Source organism: Rhynchophorus ferrugineus, unplaced genomic scaffold (assembly GCF_030347505.1).
Source record: "Rhynchophorus ferrugineus isolate W39M unplaced genomic scaffold, kcgeb_rfMv2 rfM1, whole genome shotgun sequence".
Classification (NCBI taxonomy): domain Eukaryota; kingdom Metazoa; phylum Arthropoda; class Insecta; order Coleoptera; family Curculionidae; genus Rhynchophorus; species Rhynchophorus ferrugineus.
In genome coordinates, this window is record NW_027472580.1 from 70,968,727 (window position 1) to 70,982,475 (window position 13,749).

Genomic DNA, 13,749 nt, shown 5'->3' on the forward strand with positions numbered 1-13,749 from the left:
AAAGATAATCACCGAATAGAACGAACTTGCAGCATCAATAATAATTTAAGTGGATCTATTTACACTTGCTAGTTTAATGTACAAACTACAACAGTATATCGATTGGTAATTAAAATTGTTATCATAGAACCAAAACCGTCTAACGTCACATTGTAATGCAACGTAGCCAGCTGAAGCTGGAAATCAAAAAAAAAGTTGCAGTTTCTATTTGAATAAAGACTTGCGTAAATTGGCTTAAATGTATATTTTTTAGTTAATAATGGTCAAATAATAATAGCAAAAATAAATTAATTTTAGATATAACATGTTGATCGAAATAACATTCTCGGATGGGATATTTGTGCAGTTTTTATGCAGCGTTATCGTGATTTGCTTGACTGGCTTTCAAATGCTTATAGTAAGTAAAATAATTTTTGAAATTAATTTTTTACTCGAAACTTTTTAACATATGTACGATTTTAGATTGAAATACAAAGCGTACAATTCTTTTTACTGCTAGTGTATTTTTCCTGTATGATGTGCCAAGTGGCAATATATTGCTGGTATGGACAACTTTTAATGGAAAAGGTAAAGTTTAGTGTTTATGCTACCAGATATTTAAACACTCAATATTATTTTGTGTTCGCCTTTCTATAATCTCCACTTCATTCCATGCAATGAAATGGTTATAAAATAGGTAATTGGTGCAGTCGGTAGGATCCCAAGTAGATCATAAGGCTGTTTTCTCTTGAATTTATTCAGTTAACCGGAATCAAATGAATTATCGAGAAAAGAAGATTATTAGTGTGTACACCTGGACACCTCCCTTCTGATTAATCGATATATGTGGTCGTAGTCCCATTGCAACTGTTTAGAGTTGTTTTAAAAATATTTGAGAATATCTTAGATCGTCAGTTTGTCACTGAAGATACTTCCTACATAGAATGGTTTCCAAATTTCCCATGTGTGCCTTGAACCGTAAGTTTCAGCCCAACATCAACCAACACACTTAGCTCATATTCACATGGTCAGTCCATTGTTGCTGACCTTAGAGTTTTCCAAATTTTAACAGCATATTAAAGAAAACATGCCCCATAGTCTCACCGGATCCTATCAACTGCACCATTTATAAAACATTTTCAAACAACATTTACATTTACATTTACAATTTAAATTAAAATTGTTTTAATTTAACCGAAATAAGTAGCCACTTGTTGGAACAACTGTGCAGAAATACCACCAATCGAATCAGATTTTGATATAAAGGAATTTATGTAGGCCATGTTTTGCTCTTTAACATAATGTTCCTGTTTTTTTTTCATGAAAATTATTAATCTAGCTAAGATTTAACCAATACATATTTGTCAAGTACGATGGATATCAACAAAATAATAGTGAGATGCAGCATATTAATATTACATTTTTCAAGGTGTGCTTTTTTAAACCTTCTTCATTCATTCCTTTGTTGAAATACAAATAAAGCATGTAAAAAATGATTTAGCCTACTGGCCTAGAAAGAAGAGGTAACAAAAGACAAAACTTAATATCACTTTTCAGTAAATGTCCAACTTTCGATTTTATCCAAAGTCTCACTATGCAACATTAATATTATATTGATAGAGGAAAATATATGTACGTGACATGAGGAACTTTGTCATCTGATATTATGATTATTATCGTCAATTCATAGCCGAAAATCGAGGAACGTGCGAATTTCTAAATCAATAAGCTGTTTGTGACACAAAACTTCGAATATTCTTCACTAAATTTCGCTATAATTGGCGATTATCCTTGAAAAATGGTAATCTCCTAATTTTCAGATAATATTAGTTTGATCTTGATCCGTGTCTTTTTCGGTACCATTCGCTGCGTCTTCCACTCAAAAGATCAATTTCGAAATGCAGAAATATGTGAGGTCTTCCTTCACCTTTCATTTGACAGGTATATTGAAACAATCGTAATCTGCGTCTCTGGGTAGGATAAATGAGAGTAATAAAGAATCATAAAAATATTGATTCATAATAATAATAACAGATCAATTGGAAAGGATCCAGCCCGGCACATAGATGGTGCTACTAGAATTAAATCCATATATTTTTAGTTAGCCCTAATACTCAAAAGATGTGTGCATAAATTTGAATAAAAAGGAATTTTGCGTGTTGATAAAATATTGCTTTTTAAAGGGAAAAATTACAGTCGAAGCAAAAACTTAGCTTGATGCCGAGTTTACGGACACTGCCCCAGGAAAATCAAGCATCAATGATTGGTATACTAAGTTTAGACGTGGAGAAATGAGCACCGAAGACGGTGAACGCAGTAGATGCCCAAAAGAGGTTCTTACCGACGAAAACATTAAAAAAATCCACAAAGTGATTTTGAATAACCATAAATTGAAACTGAATAAAATAGCAGAATTTCTAAAGATATTAACTGAACGTATACATCATATCATTCACGAATATTTGATTATGAGACAGCCCTGCTTAGCTGAGCTTACTTTTGACCAAAAACAACAACGAGTTACCAGAACTAAACACAAAATTTCCAAGGTTGCCAGTTTAAGTGAAACACTCATTAAAAACTCTTCGAAACATTGACGTCACTTTTCTAACCATAATTTTTTTTTGGATTTTATTTGGATTACTCATCTTATATTTCATAGTTAAAAAAATATTTTGTGTAACTAACGAAAAGAAAATATAAATGAAAATATTGAACTAGGGTTTATCAAGACAAATAATAATTACTTCGCAGAATCTATTCATCAATGACGACTGTACCTGAAGTAAATTTAAAAATATTACTAGAATTTTATAGAAAGCAACTGAATGTATATTCCAAGCATACCGACCTTGAAATGTGGCAGGCTATTGGAAAACCTTAAGTAAAAAATACTGTCTATAACAATTCGCACGAAAATTAATAAATGTAGGTAATAGCCACATGGGAACTGTGAGAATAATATTCTATATATATCTATATATCTAGTCTATATAAATATATATATATATATATATATATATATATATATATATATATATATATATATATATATATATATATATATATAATATATATAGTATATATATACAACTTTTGTTATATATATATAATATATAACAAAAATATACAAATTGCAATTTCAAGTTCATTTAAATAATAGCCTAACAATCTTATAAGCACCTGTTACTACAATACTTCTTCAAGTACAAAATCTGCGATTAGACCAGGTTTAACATACCAAATATTCTTATAAATTCTTCAACTATATTTCTGCTTAGTTTCTTTTATTTTTTGAGTAGAGTGACAACATTTGGTTCATACTATGTCTGTACATAAGTATTATTTGAAATCTTTCTAATTCATATTTCTGTTTGCCATACCGTACATACTAGGCTGTAAAAATTAGGCTTTTGGCTTTTGCAGTGTAGCGACACCTTGGTGATAGTGTTCTTCGTATTCCCTAACTAAACCCACATTTTATAACATGATGCACTATAATATATAATAGCAGTAGAGTGCTTTTGTTTTTATTATGTCAATGCAAATATTGTTCTCGCTAATCTTTCAAACTAGCTATAAAAGGCGAATCTTCAATATCAGTACTATCAGGACTAAAAATAGTATTCCTCTCTTCGTACTATAGATGAATCTAGAGGCATATTTTAATTATTTCGTTGTATGAACCACTTGTATGAGATTTCGAACAGCACTACTATTCCATGATTTCCTACACCATAGATACCATGATAATATTGTTTCATTAAATGAGAAAGAGATTTTTTAAGAATCAAATCAAACGCATAAGCCATCTTTTCTTTGACCAGTGGTCGTTGTCAATGTGTACGAGTAATTATCATTCTCCCAGTTTCTTTTATGTACATTTACCCACATCAACTTCCTCTTTTCCTTTAGTTACTTCAAAGGAGAACTGACAGGAATATTTTTCAGCATTTCCATTTGTTGGTGTAGGTGGGCTTCTTTTAGTTTGCGAGTATTCAACAGTTGCTAATTTGGAGAATATTTTTTATTTATATCACTCAAAATATATTTTTGTCCATTTTGAGGAAAGAGACATTTGATTAACCTAATTCTGTAAAGAACTAGCTGACTCGGCAGACTTTGTACTACCTCAATCGATAAATAAAAGACCTAATAATCCGCAATTAGTATTGGATTAATTACATATGGTGTTTCGTACTTAAAAAACAGAGTTTTCCTGAAATACTGGCTATTTATAAGGTTTCAATTCTATTTATAAGGATCCTACTTTTAACATCAAATTGTAAGGTGGTAATCCAGGCAATTCCAGTGAATTTAAGTACTGCGTGGTATAGTTGACTACGTCGCCTTGGTTCATAACGGTGTCGACTGATTTAAAGGAAACCATCTGTCGCGGAAGAAAATTCTGAACGGTCGCATTCAGATCCTCGGCGTCTTCATTTTTCCCCGCCAATATTGCTCGTTCACCCAGCCAATTATGGTTATAGAGCTGATGCGCTATATCTGGGAAAATACGCTAAATAAGCTCCTCTTTTGAGTGTGTGCTTTGACAGAAATTTGTGGATAATGTGATGAATCAGGTCGAAGTGTCCACTGAAACTTTATTATTTCCAATGAGCATAACGCTTATCAACTTCCGCATCTGAATTTCCCATAAAATAAATTAGTAAAAACTGATGATCTGGATCTGGTAGTGGTAACAGCGCCCCCAGTAAGTGATAAATTTACGCTTATATCTGTAATTTTTAAAGATTTGTCCAATAATTCTGATATATATATTTTAATACAAACTTGAATATTTTTAAAAAATATTTGTAATATTTATAGTTTATTGTACATCAATAAGTAACAAAGATATGAAGATACATTGTAAATAAGATAAAATGTTATGGTATACCATGAAAGTGGGCATAAAATTGTCCTGTATAATATATGTAGCGCCAAATGATGTTATCTAGAAGCATCTGTTATATTTCTGAATCTTGGCCAAGAAGTGCTTACTATAACTTCCAATCCCAGCAACTAAAAAGCGTAAAGGATTTGGTGGTAGGGCCAATTGTGGCAATTTTAGTTTGCATCCAGCATAAAATAATCCATTAAATTCACCACTGCATTTTAACGCCTTGCAATATTTACAAATTATTGTCATTTCCCCAATTGTTACCAATTTGTCGGCATAATAATCTATTGCCGCATTATAGTGGAATGCTCGTTCCAGGATCACAGGAGCACTGTGTCTGCGGAATCGCTCTATTTCATTATGTTGTGCTCGCTGTTGTTGTATTTGATGTGCACGAATTCGTTGCATTCTAAGCCTATCTACTTCATTGTCACTCAGAGAATGCAATTCTGATATAGCAATACGACTACTACAATCCTGATTAGCATGTGAGGTAGCTCTTCTCACATTTGATTGACTACGACGACCTAAGTCAGGTCGTATTCTCTTCGGCATCGTAAATTGTAACTAATTAAATTGAGAGAAATTCTCGCGCACTTAGCTGTATAGTATCACTATCACAAAAATCAATAAAAAAGAGCACAACTTGAAATGTCACCATCACAAAGGATTACCGAAGTTAAGAAGGTTCTGGCACTTAGCGGTTAAAGGTAGAAGGATGCAATCTTTATCTGAGGTATCGACATTGAAAATGGACCGACATATTAGTTGGTTGTCAAATGTCAAATATTATGGTTGCGGTCAGAAAATTAATTTTTAACAAAACTTAAGATTTATCAATCTATATAAAAATAATATGATAGTTAACAACTGTAGTTAGCTAAAGTTAAGTTTATTTTTTACCTCCTGAGAATAAATATATAAAACTTCCAATTAGTTATTCATTTTAAACTATTCTTTCCATTTTATTTCTGACTTAGTTGTGATGATAGGTGTGACTCGGATGAGATGAAGGCTCTATAGAGTAAGGATTTCAGGACATTTTTTTCAATTTCGGTATGGATCTCGATGTGTTAGAATATTGTAAACTTTATACCCTAGTTAACTAGTCCGTTAGTCTCATTAATATGTTTAAAAAAGGAATATCGGATTTTGTTGAGTGTCCATGAATTACATGAATCTAGATAGGCTAGGAGATGGTTGAGTTTTTATCCGATTAAATTCCATGATTTAAAATGAGGAAGATGTCCACATATAGCAGGTGGTATATTTAGTGAGGTAATAACAAGTACCTTGTTTTGAAAATATTTTGTAAAGATATGTATAAGTATCTAGAAGATAATATTACTTTAAAATGCAATTTTGATTAATCATAATAATATCTAATTTTTTAAAATTTATGAGGATAATTTAATTACCGTGTCACAATTATCGCTTCATCGGACGTCATAGTTTACAGACATTTAGGTTGCTATAAAAATATTATGGGTTATCTTATCATTATTGATATATGCACCATATAACCTATAATAGAATAATTGTAATTCTATTATACAAAACGTATATGTTTTAATATATCATAATCGTAAATATGAAATATAAGTGTGTCACATCAATGGAGCATTTGTTTTATGATGAGTGATATTTGTAAACTGAGAAAATAGTATTTAAGTAGTACTTATACAATATATTTGAATATATTTGAAACCCCGGATTTGAAACAGTATAAAGGAGTAGTTTTGATACGACGAAATAGTTTTTCACAAATTAATTTGTAATCATCAATATTTTAGCTACTTTATTGGTAAGATAATGAATCATCAAACATAGAAAACATCAGCACAGAACTATAAAAACAATGGCTCCTATGAAAGCAATCAGCTTTTTAAATAATAAACTAGGCTAGGGCAAGGCTGGTGTATTATGGAATGATTTCGATCGAAGAGTAAATATTCAATTTCACCTTATACATTCTTCGTTATAGATAGCATTAAATTGGTTTTATTAATCCTCATAAAAATTTAGATTCAAAATTTTGAAGCTAATCTCTTGGCGCCCAAACAGGTGAAGGAAGGAAATTTGAGAATTAAATGCGTAACATATAATGTAGCATTCTGTGGCATGTAGCAGTTAATCTCAACACTTACATAACTCTAAATTAGTTTAAAATAGACATAAAAAACAATACTATTTTTACATCGATTCGATATCATTAAAATCAAGTAAAAACTAATGACATATAGATCAAATTTTATATAATCAACTGCTAAGAGTAGTTTCGAATCCTATTTAAATTGCGGTCGAATAGGTATTTACCAGGAATAAAGTTGAAATACGTAGTGAATATTTATCGTACTGTATACCTTGTACATGTATTTTGTATTTGTTATTATCTGTCACAAAGTTAATACTCGATAATTTTCTTTACTTCTATTATTAACAATTTGAAACGAAATACAACCTGACTTAGGTCGTCAATATCAATTAAATGTGCAACGAACTACCTCATGTGCTAACCGCACCCATGACCAGCGAGAAACATAAATGGAAATAGAAATGAAGCGGATAGACTTGGTATACACATCAAACACAACAGCAGCGGGCATAATGATGCAACATAATGAAATTGAGCGATTCTACAGACGCAATGTTCTTGTGATACACAGTAATGAGCAGCATTCCATTGCGAACCGAAAATAGATTATTGTTCCATCAAACCAGTTAGTATTTAGGAAACGGCAATAATTTTCCAATATATTTTGGGCACAAAAATAAAGCAGCGAATTTATGAGGTTATAAATTGGATAAGGAAAAGGTTAATTATAATTGGAGGAAAAGTTGAATTGCCATAATTAGTCTCACCACAATATTTGTTACGGTCATTAGTCATATTATCGTCATCAAAACTGACAAAACGCATACCGGTAAGTACGCGAGAAGGTTTACTTCACCAAAATATAGAAATATTTCATCAAGATATGTAAATATTTCCTTCTTAGAGACCAGGAAATAATCAATAATCATTTACAAAATACTTTTAAGAATGTCCTCATGTAGCAAATAAGTCCCTAAAATCCTATGTCAATATTAAATATTAAATGTCAATAATTTGTTAGTGATAATTTACAATAGGTCTAACTAAATAACGGATCTAGTTAATAAAAAGGGTACCGTAAAAAATAGTTTAAAAAATAATATGCTATGAGAATATGGATATTTATGCAAATTAAGATCTAATATTGTAAATAAATATTTGAAAGTATATGCAAACAAATAATAAATATTTTTCAGAGTGATGCAGTGACCAGTGCATGCTACAAAATAGATTGGCATCGAGCAAGTGTGAAAAATCAAAAAATGTTGATAACGATTATGGAGAGAGTCAAGAAACCGGTTGTAATGCGAGCGTTTGGTTTTTTTGAACTAAATTTGGCAACATTAATGAAAGTATGTATTATATATCTTTATGGGATAGTCAAGATAAAATTATAGAAAATATAAAAATATATTTAGGCTACTATTTTATACATCAGTTTAGACTATTTCACCGTAATTAGTAACGATGAATTGCACAACATTCTGCAAGAATTTTGCTTCCAAACGGGATATCGAAAAATAAACGTATTTCAAAGGTACCCAAATATAAGAATAAATTGAATATAATTGACACAATGTCTTAAATTTATTATGCAATTCCTAAAAATATTAGTAAATATATATTAAGTTTTTCAGTCAGCTAAGATATGCTACTGTTACAAATTTAATGGAACCTAATATTCAGTGTAGCAATAACAGTGCTACAGTAACAATATAAAATATAAAAAGAACAAATAATTACTATACAACTGACGAAAAATGCGGTGAATCTTTTTATTCGTTTACAAACCACAAATGTTTGTATAAGTAGAAAGTTCACACACTGGATTATCTAAACAATACACCGAATTAACAGGTATACCTCAATTATCTATACAAGCTGAATAGCCTGCTAAAATTAAAAAACATATGCCTCAGACAGAAATTCAGTCGCCTATAAGTAATTTAGTAATTAATCAAATATGATAATTAGTGTTATTAATAATCCTCAGAATGTAGTTGTGGTAAATCATGCTTATTTCAATTTTGTTCAAAGCAATAGTGGTGTAAATGTTTATTAGAAAATATTCATTAAACTCACAACAAATACTTGTTCTACAAAAGCTATTCTTACCAGCAGCTGTAATATTAAATCTAAACCTAAATAAAAGAAAGCTAAATACGATATGAAATAATCAAAATTCGTGCGGTGCTAATTCTTGTCAAAAGATAATTTACGTCAATACAGACCGATTTTGTACTATAATAAATAAATCCATTAAAACTAGAACATTCCTATACTGTTAAGCAGGAATATTATATAATGTATGTATATAATAGCCATGTAAAAACAAATCCTGTAGCTATTATAAATCCTAACATAATTCCAAATGAAGTAAATATAACTATTCATCATGAAGAAATTGTCGACATAAAACATAAAATTGATCAAAAAATAGTCGTAAAGAACACATGTTAAAATGATATTGATTTTTATCAGTTGTCAATAATTTGATATATCGAATCAAACTGAAAATGATGATTCACAAAGTTCTTTATATTTAGAAAAGTTGACTAAAAATAAGTAGTAAAGTATATAAGACCAAATTAAAATAATTCACCTTATTAATCTAGAAATAAGAAAGTTTGTAAGAGAAAACAAAATACAGTGCAAGGCCTACATATGAACTATTCAAAATCAATCCATGCCAGTAATTTTGATGCCTATAAAAAACAAAATAATAGTTTTTATGGCCCCAGATCAACCAAATTAAAAAAAAAGCAAAAATGTGTGAAGTCGACTTTCAGCAGTAGTTTGAAGGAGAAAATGTCTTGGCTTTTTTCAAAAAGTAAGAAAGACCTGGGTTAACAAACTACAACGTAATGATTATTTGTAAATATAAAAATTTCTGGCAAAACATGGAGGAACTAAGATAACTGTAAGATATAAAATATGGGACACATACAAAAATTGTCGTTATTATGAAGCTAATGTTATCGGTCTAGGAAGACTAACTTTTTTTACTCCAAAGATATTACCATAAAAAGCTCTGTAAGCTGGGATAGCGTTTCTGTACCAAAAGAAGGGGATAAGCTCAATATTCGATAGACTGATGGTGTAATATGTGAAGCCCAGTACGGTGACTAATTCGTTCGTCATTACTATGTATATCTCTGGACGGGCATTGTCTTAATGAAGTTCATTTCCTTTCCTAGTCAAATTTGACAACTTCAAGATGACAGGGTCCATTAGACTGTCCAATTGTTGCAATTCAAACGGGAATTAAGAGTCTGGTAAATACACAGCAAAACATTCGTCGTCAATACTGGCTTGGCCTTCTCAGGACAATTTGACCACGTCTGTCTTCATTTATATTGTCTGAAGTAATCTGACTTTTAATCATCGTTCCGAGACCGGTCGATTTTGTTGCGATTCAGCTGACTTAAATTCCGTCAAGGAGTTCCAAATGGATTTTCAACTGTATTTCAACAAACCACAAACACCATTCGCATTTCCTTAGTGCTGATTGTGCATCCCCATTAATTTCATAACTTAAGTATATTCTCTATTTGCGTACATTCCTATATTCTATGTACTCATTGAGTTCATGATGAGAATTTATTGAGAAAGACTAAAACAATATATGTTAATAAGAATATTGTCCAATTATTATTACGATTTTTCCCACAGTTCTGGTAACATAAAGAAATCCATGCCGAAAGGATGATGTCGGTTTGGTCCAATATCGATCCATTTTCGTACTCCGTCATCATTTCGAAACCGTGTACCAGCTAAGTCAAACTCTATCTACCTAAACAAGTGTAAATCAGAAGGTGTTATGCCGGATAAGCACTCTGCATTAGGCAGAGCTGGATAGGGCTTCCCACTGTAATTGCAGCAGTATCCGCCACAATTCTTGCAACGTGTAAAGTCAGTGTAAGTTGTCATGCGAGAGGAGGACTTTACGTCTATTACTAGCTATTGTAGGTCTTTTCTACAACAGCCCGTCATTCTATCTTTCATTCAAAATTCATTAGATCACTACAGCTTAGTAATGTTATCATATACACATCAATATTTTATACTCATAAATATTCCACTTGAGAACCTATTCCAAAATGTCGCCATGGATAGCCCCCCTGAATTACCTCATAAATGCTTACGCTTTCGAATTTTCATTCTCAGTCACAATAAGCCAGCCACAGAAAACTCACGCAATGAAACAATGTTTAATACAAACATTAACATATTTTTAACAAATAACAAGTTTTACCGTTATAAATAGCATTTTCAAATCATATGGTAGCTAATTTCCTATCGTATGTAAACGTTTTTAAAAATTACATAATTATTCATAAACTGCTAAGAAGTATGAAAGTTCTTGAATTTCAGCGGGGTTTTCGGACAAATTAGTCTTGCAATTAATAGTCTTTGAACAGTTTCGGATATCCAGGCTATTCTTGGTCATTGGTATCAATTGGCATATAACAAAGCAGCATATTTCCAGGAGTTTCCGTAGCAGATTTCCTTAAAATTAAACTTTATTAATTCCGAAAGTACAGTCTGGAGCGCTCCGTGATTAACATCTAACATATGGGTTGAAAAGTCCCGGACCTAACACATAGATGGCGCTAGCTTTATTGTATTCAATTTTTTCAAATATAAGTGTATTTTTTGATGGGAAAAGCTACCGTCCTAGCGAAGTAATGGCTTGAAATGTGTTATGAAGTGAAGTGTGGAATGAAATGAAATGTGGGGTTAAGTATTAATCAATAATCTTGTGAAAGGAACCACCAGCAACAATGAATATTATATAGCATTATTGGAGCGCTTGAAGCCCGAAATTGTAAATAAACGATCACAAATAACCACAAATCAAACAAAAGAATGGCAAAACTACATGAGTTGAACTTCGAGTTACTACCACATCCACCATATTCTTCAGATTTAGCTTCTAGCTATTCGAAAACCTCTTGAGGGTAAAGGTAAATCGCTTAGGATATGGTATTGATATATTAGAGCTGCGCAGGAATTATTTTGTGTCTCTTAATGGAGTTGTCGATGTTGATGAATAATGCCAATTTGGAACAAAAAGCCTGCAATTTTTGTTACGACCGGAACTTTTCAGCCCATGCGTTATATACGCTGAATAATTCTATAATGCTAAATACAAATTTGTTATTCTATGTCAAAAGAATTAAAAAAATATCACAACTATTTAACTAGTTAGGCTAGGTTGTTCAACATTTGGTACGTTAAGACTACGAATTTTTACAATATAATTAATTCAAATGTATACGAAATAATTTTCGATAATTGAAACTTGACTCTCATAAAATTTGTTAAACAAGATTTCATTAATCAATTGGTATTCTTTATTTTTCCTTTCAGATTTTGAAATCTTCATACTCGTACTTCGCCGTGCTGCAGCGCTTGTATACAACCAATAATTTTAACTAAACCTATAGAAAATATGCTTGTAGTAATGTTATAAAGAGAACCTATACACATCATATAAAATAGTAATTAATACACAGAATGCAATAGAATAACGTAGAGTTTTATTTTTTACAGTTTATATTTCGATCAAACAATTAAATAAAGCTCCGAAGTAATCTTTAAAAATTAACTTTATTTAATTTAAGACAAGAGCAAGAGTGCACGCAATAACAAAATATATATATATATACTGTATATTATATATATATATATATATATATATATATATATATATATATATGGGGACGTTGCGGGGTGAAATATTAATCAACAATCGTGTGAAAGGAACCACCAGCAACAATGAATATTATATAGCGTTATTGGAGCGTTTGAAGCCCGAAATTGTAAATAAACGACAACAAATGACCACAAGTCAATCAAAAGAATGGCAAAACTATATGAGTTGAACTTCGAGTTACTCCCACATCCACCATATTCTTCAGATTTGGCTTCTGGCTATTGGCAAACCTTTGAGGGTAAAGGTAAATTATTTAAGAGTGGTATTGATATATCAGAGCTGCGCTGGAATTATTGTGCGTCTCTTGATAGAGTTGTCGATGTTGATGAATAAAGCCAATTTGGAACAAAAAGCCTGCATTTTTTGTTACGACCGGGACTTCTCAGCCCATGTGTTATATACGCTGAATAATTCAATAATACTAAATACAAATTTGTTATTCTATGTCAAAAGAATTAAAAAAATATCACAACTGTTTAACGAGTTAGGCTAGGTTGTCCAACATTTGGTTCGTTAAGACTACCCATTTTTATGATATAATTAATTGGAATGTATACGAAATAATTTTCGATAATTGAAACTTGACTCTCGTAAAATTTTTACACCAGAACTAACAAGAGCAAAAGTGCACGCAATAACAAAATGTATATTATATATATACATCGTATATTACATATATACAGGTAGTCGTGCGTCTCGAAGATAAAGTACACATATATATGTTGGATACTTATAATTACCTAAAGGCTATTTACTTCAGTCCAGCATATATTTTCTGGGATCCGTCTGCCTCACGGGTCACTTTACTAAATCATTTGAAAGAAGAAAGGATATTTCTAGAGTTTATTTCATCCGAATATATGCTGGATTTCATCTTCCATCATATTTAGTTGTAGATGATTCATTTCTGTTACAACATTTGTATCGACAGTATTCCCGTTTCACCACTACTTATTATTTAACATCTATCCTAGACTATTTCTTTGGTTAGTCAAATAATACCAAACTAGAACGATTAATAAAAATAAATTTAAACTAATTAAATTAAATAAT

The 13,749-nt window shown here is 31.0% G+C and overlaps 1 protein-coding gene across 1 annotated transcript; it reads left to right on the forward strand.

The window, feature by feature from the left end:
• Window positions 1-304: 304 nt before the first annotated feature.
• On the forward strand, window positions 305-12,480 carry LOC143205955 (putative odorant receptor 85d). The gene is made up of 4 exons (XM_076418968.1): window positions 305-397; window positions 463-567; window positions 8,174-8,329; window positions 12,351-12,480. The coding sequence occupies exons 1-4, from the start codon at window positions 305-307 to the stop codon at window positions 12,417-12,419; spliced, it is 423 nt and encodes a 140-aa protein (XP_076275083.1). The 3' UTR covers window positions 12,420-12,480.
• Window positions 12,481-13,749: the final 1,269 nt, after the last annotated feature.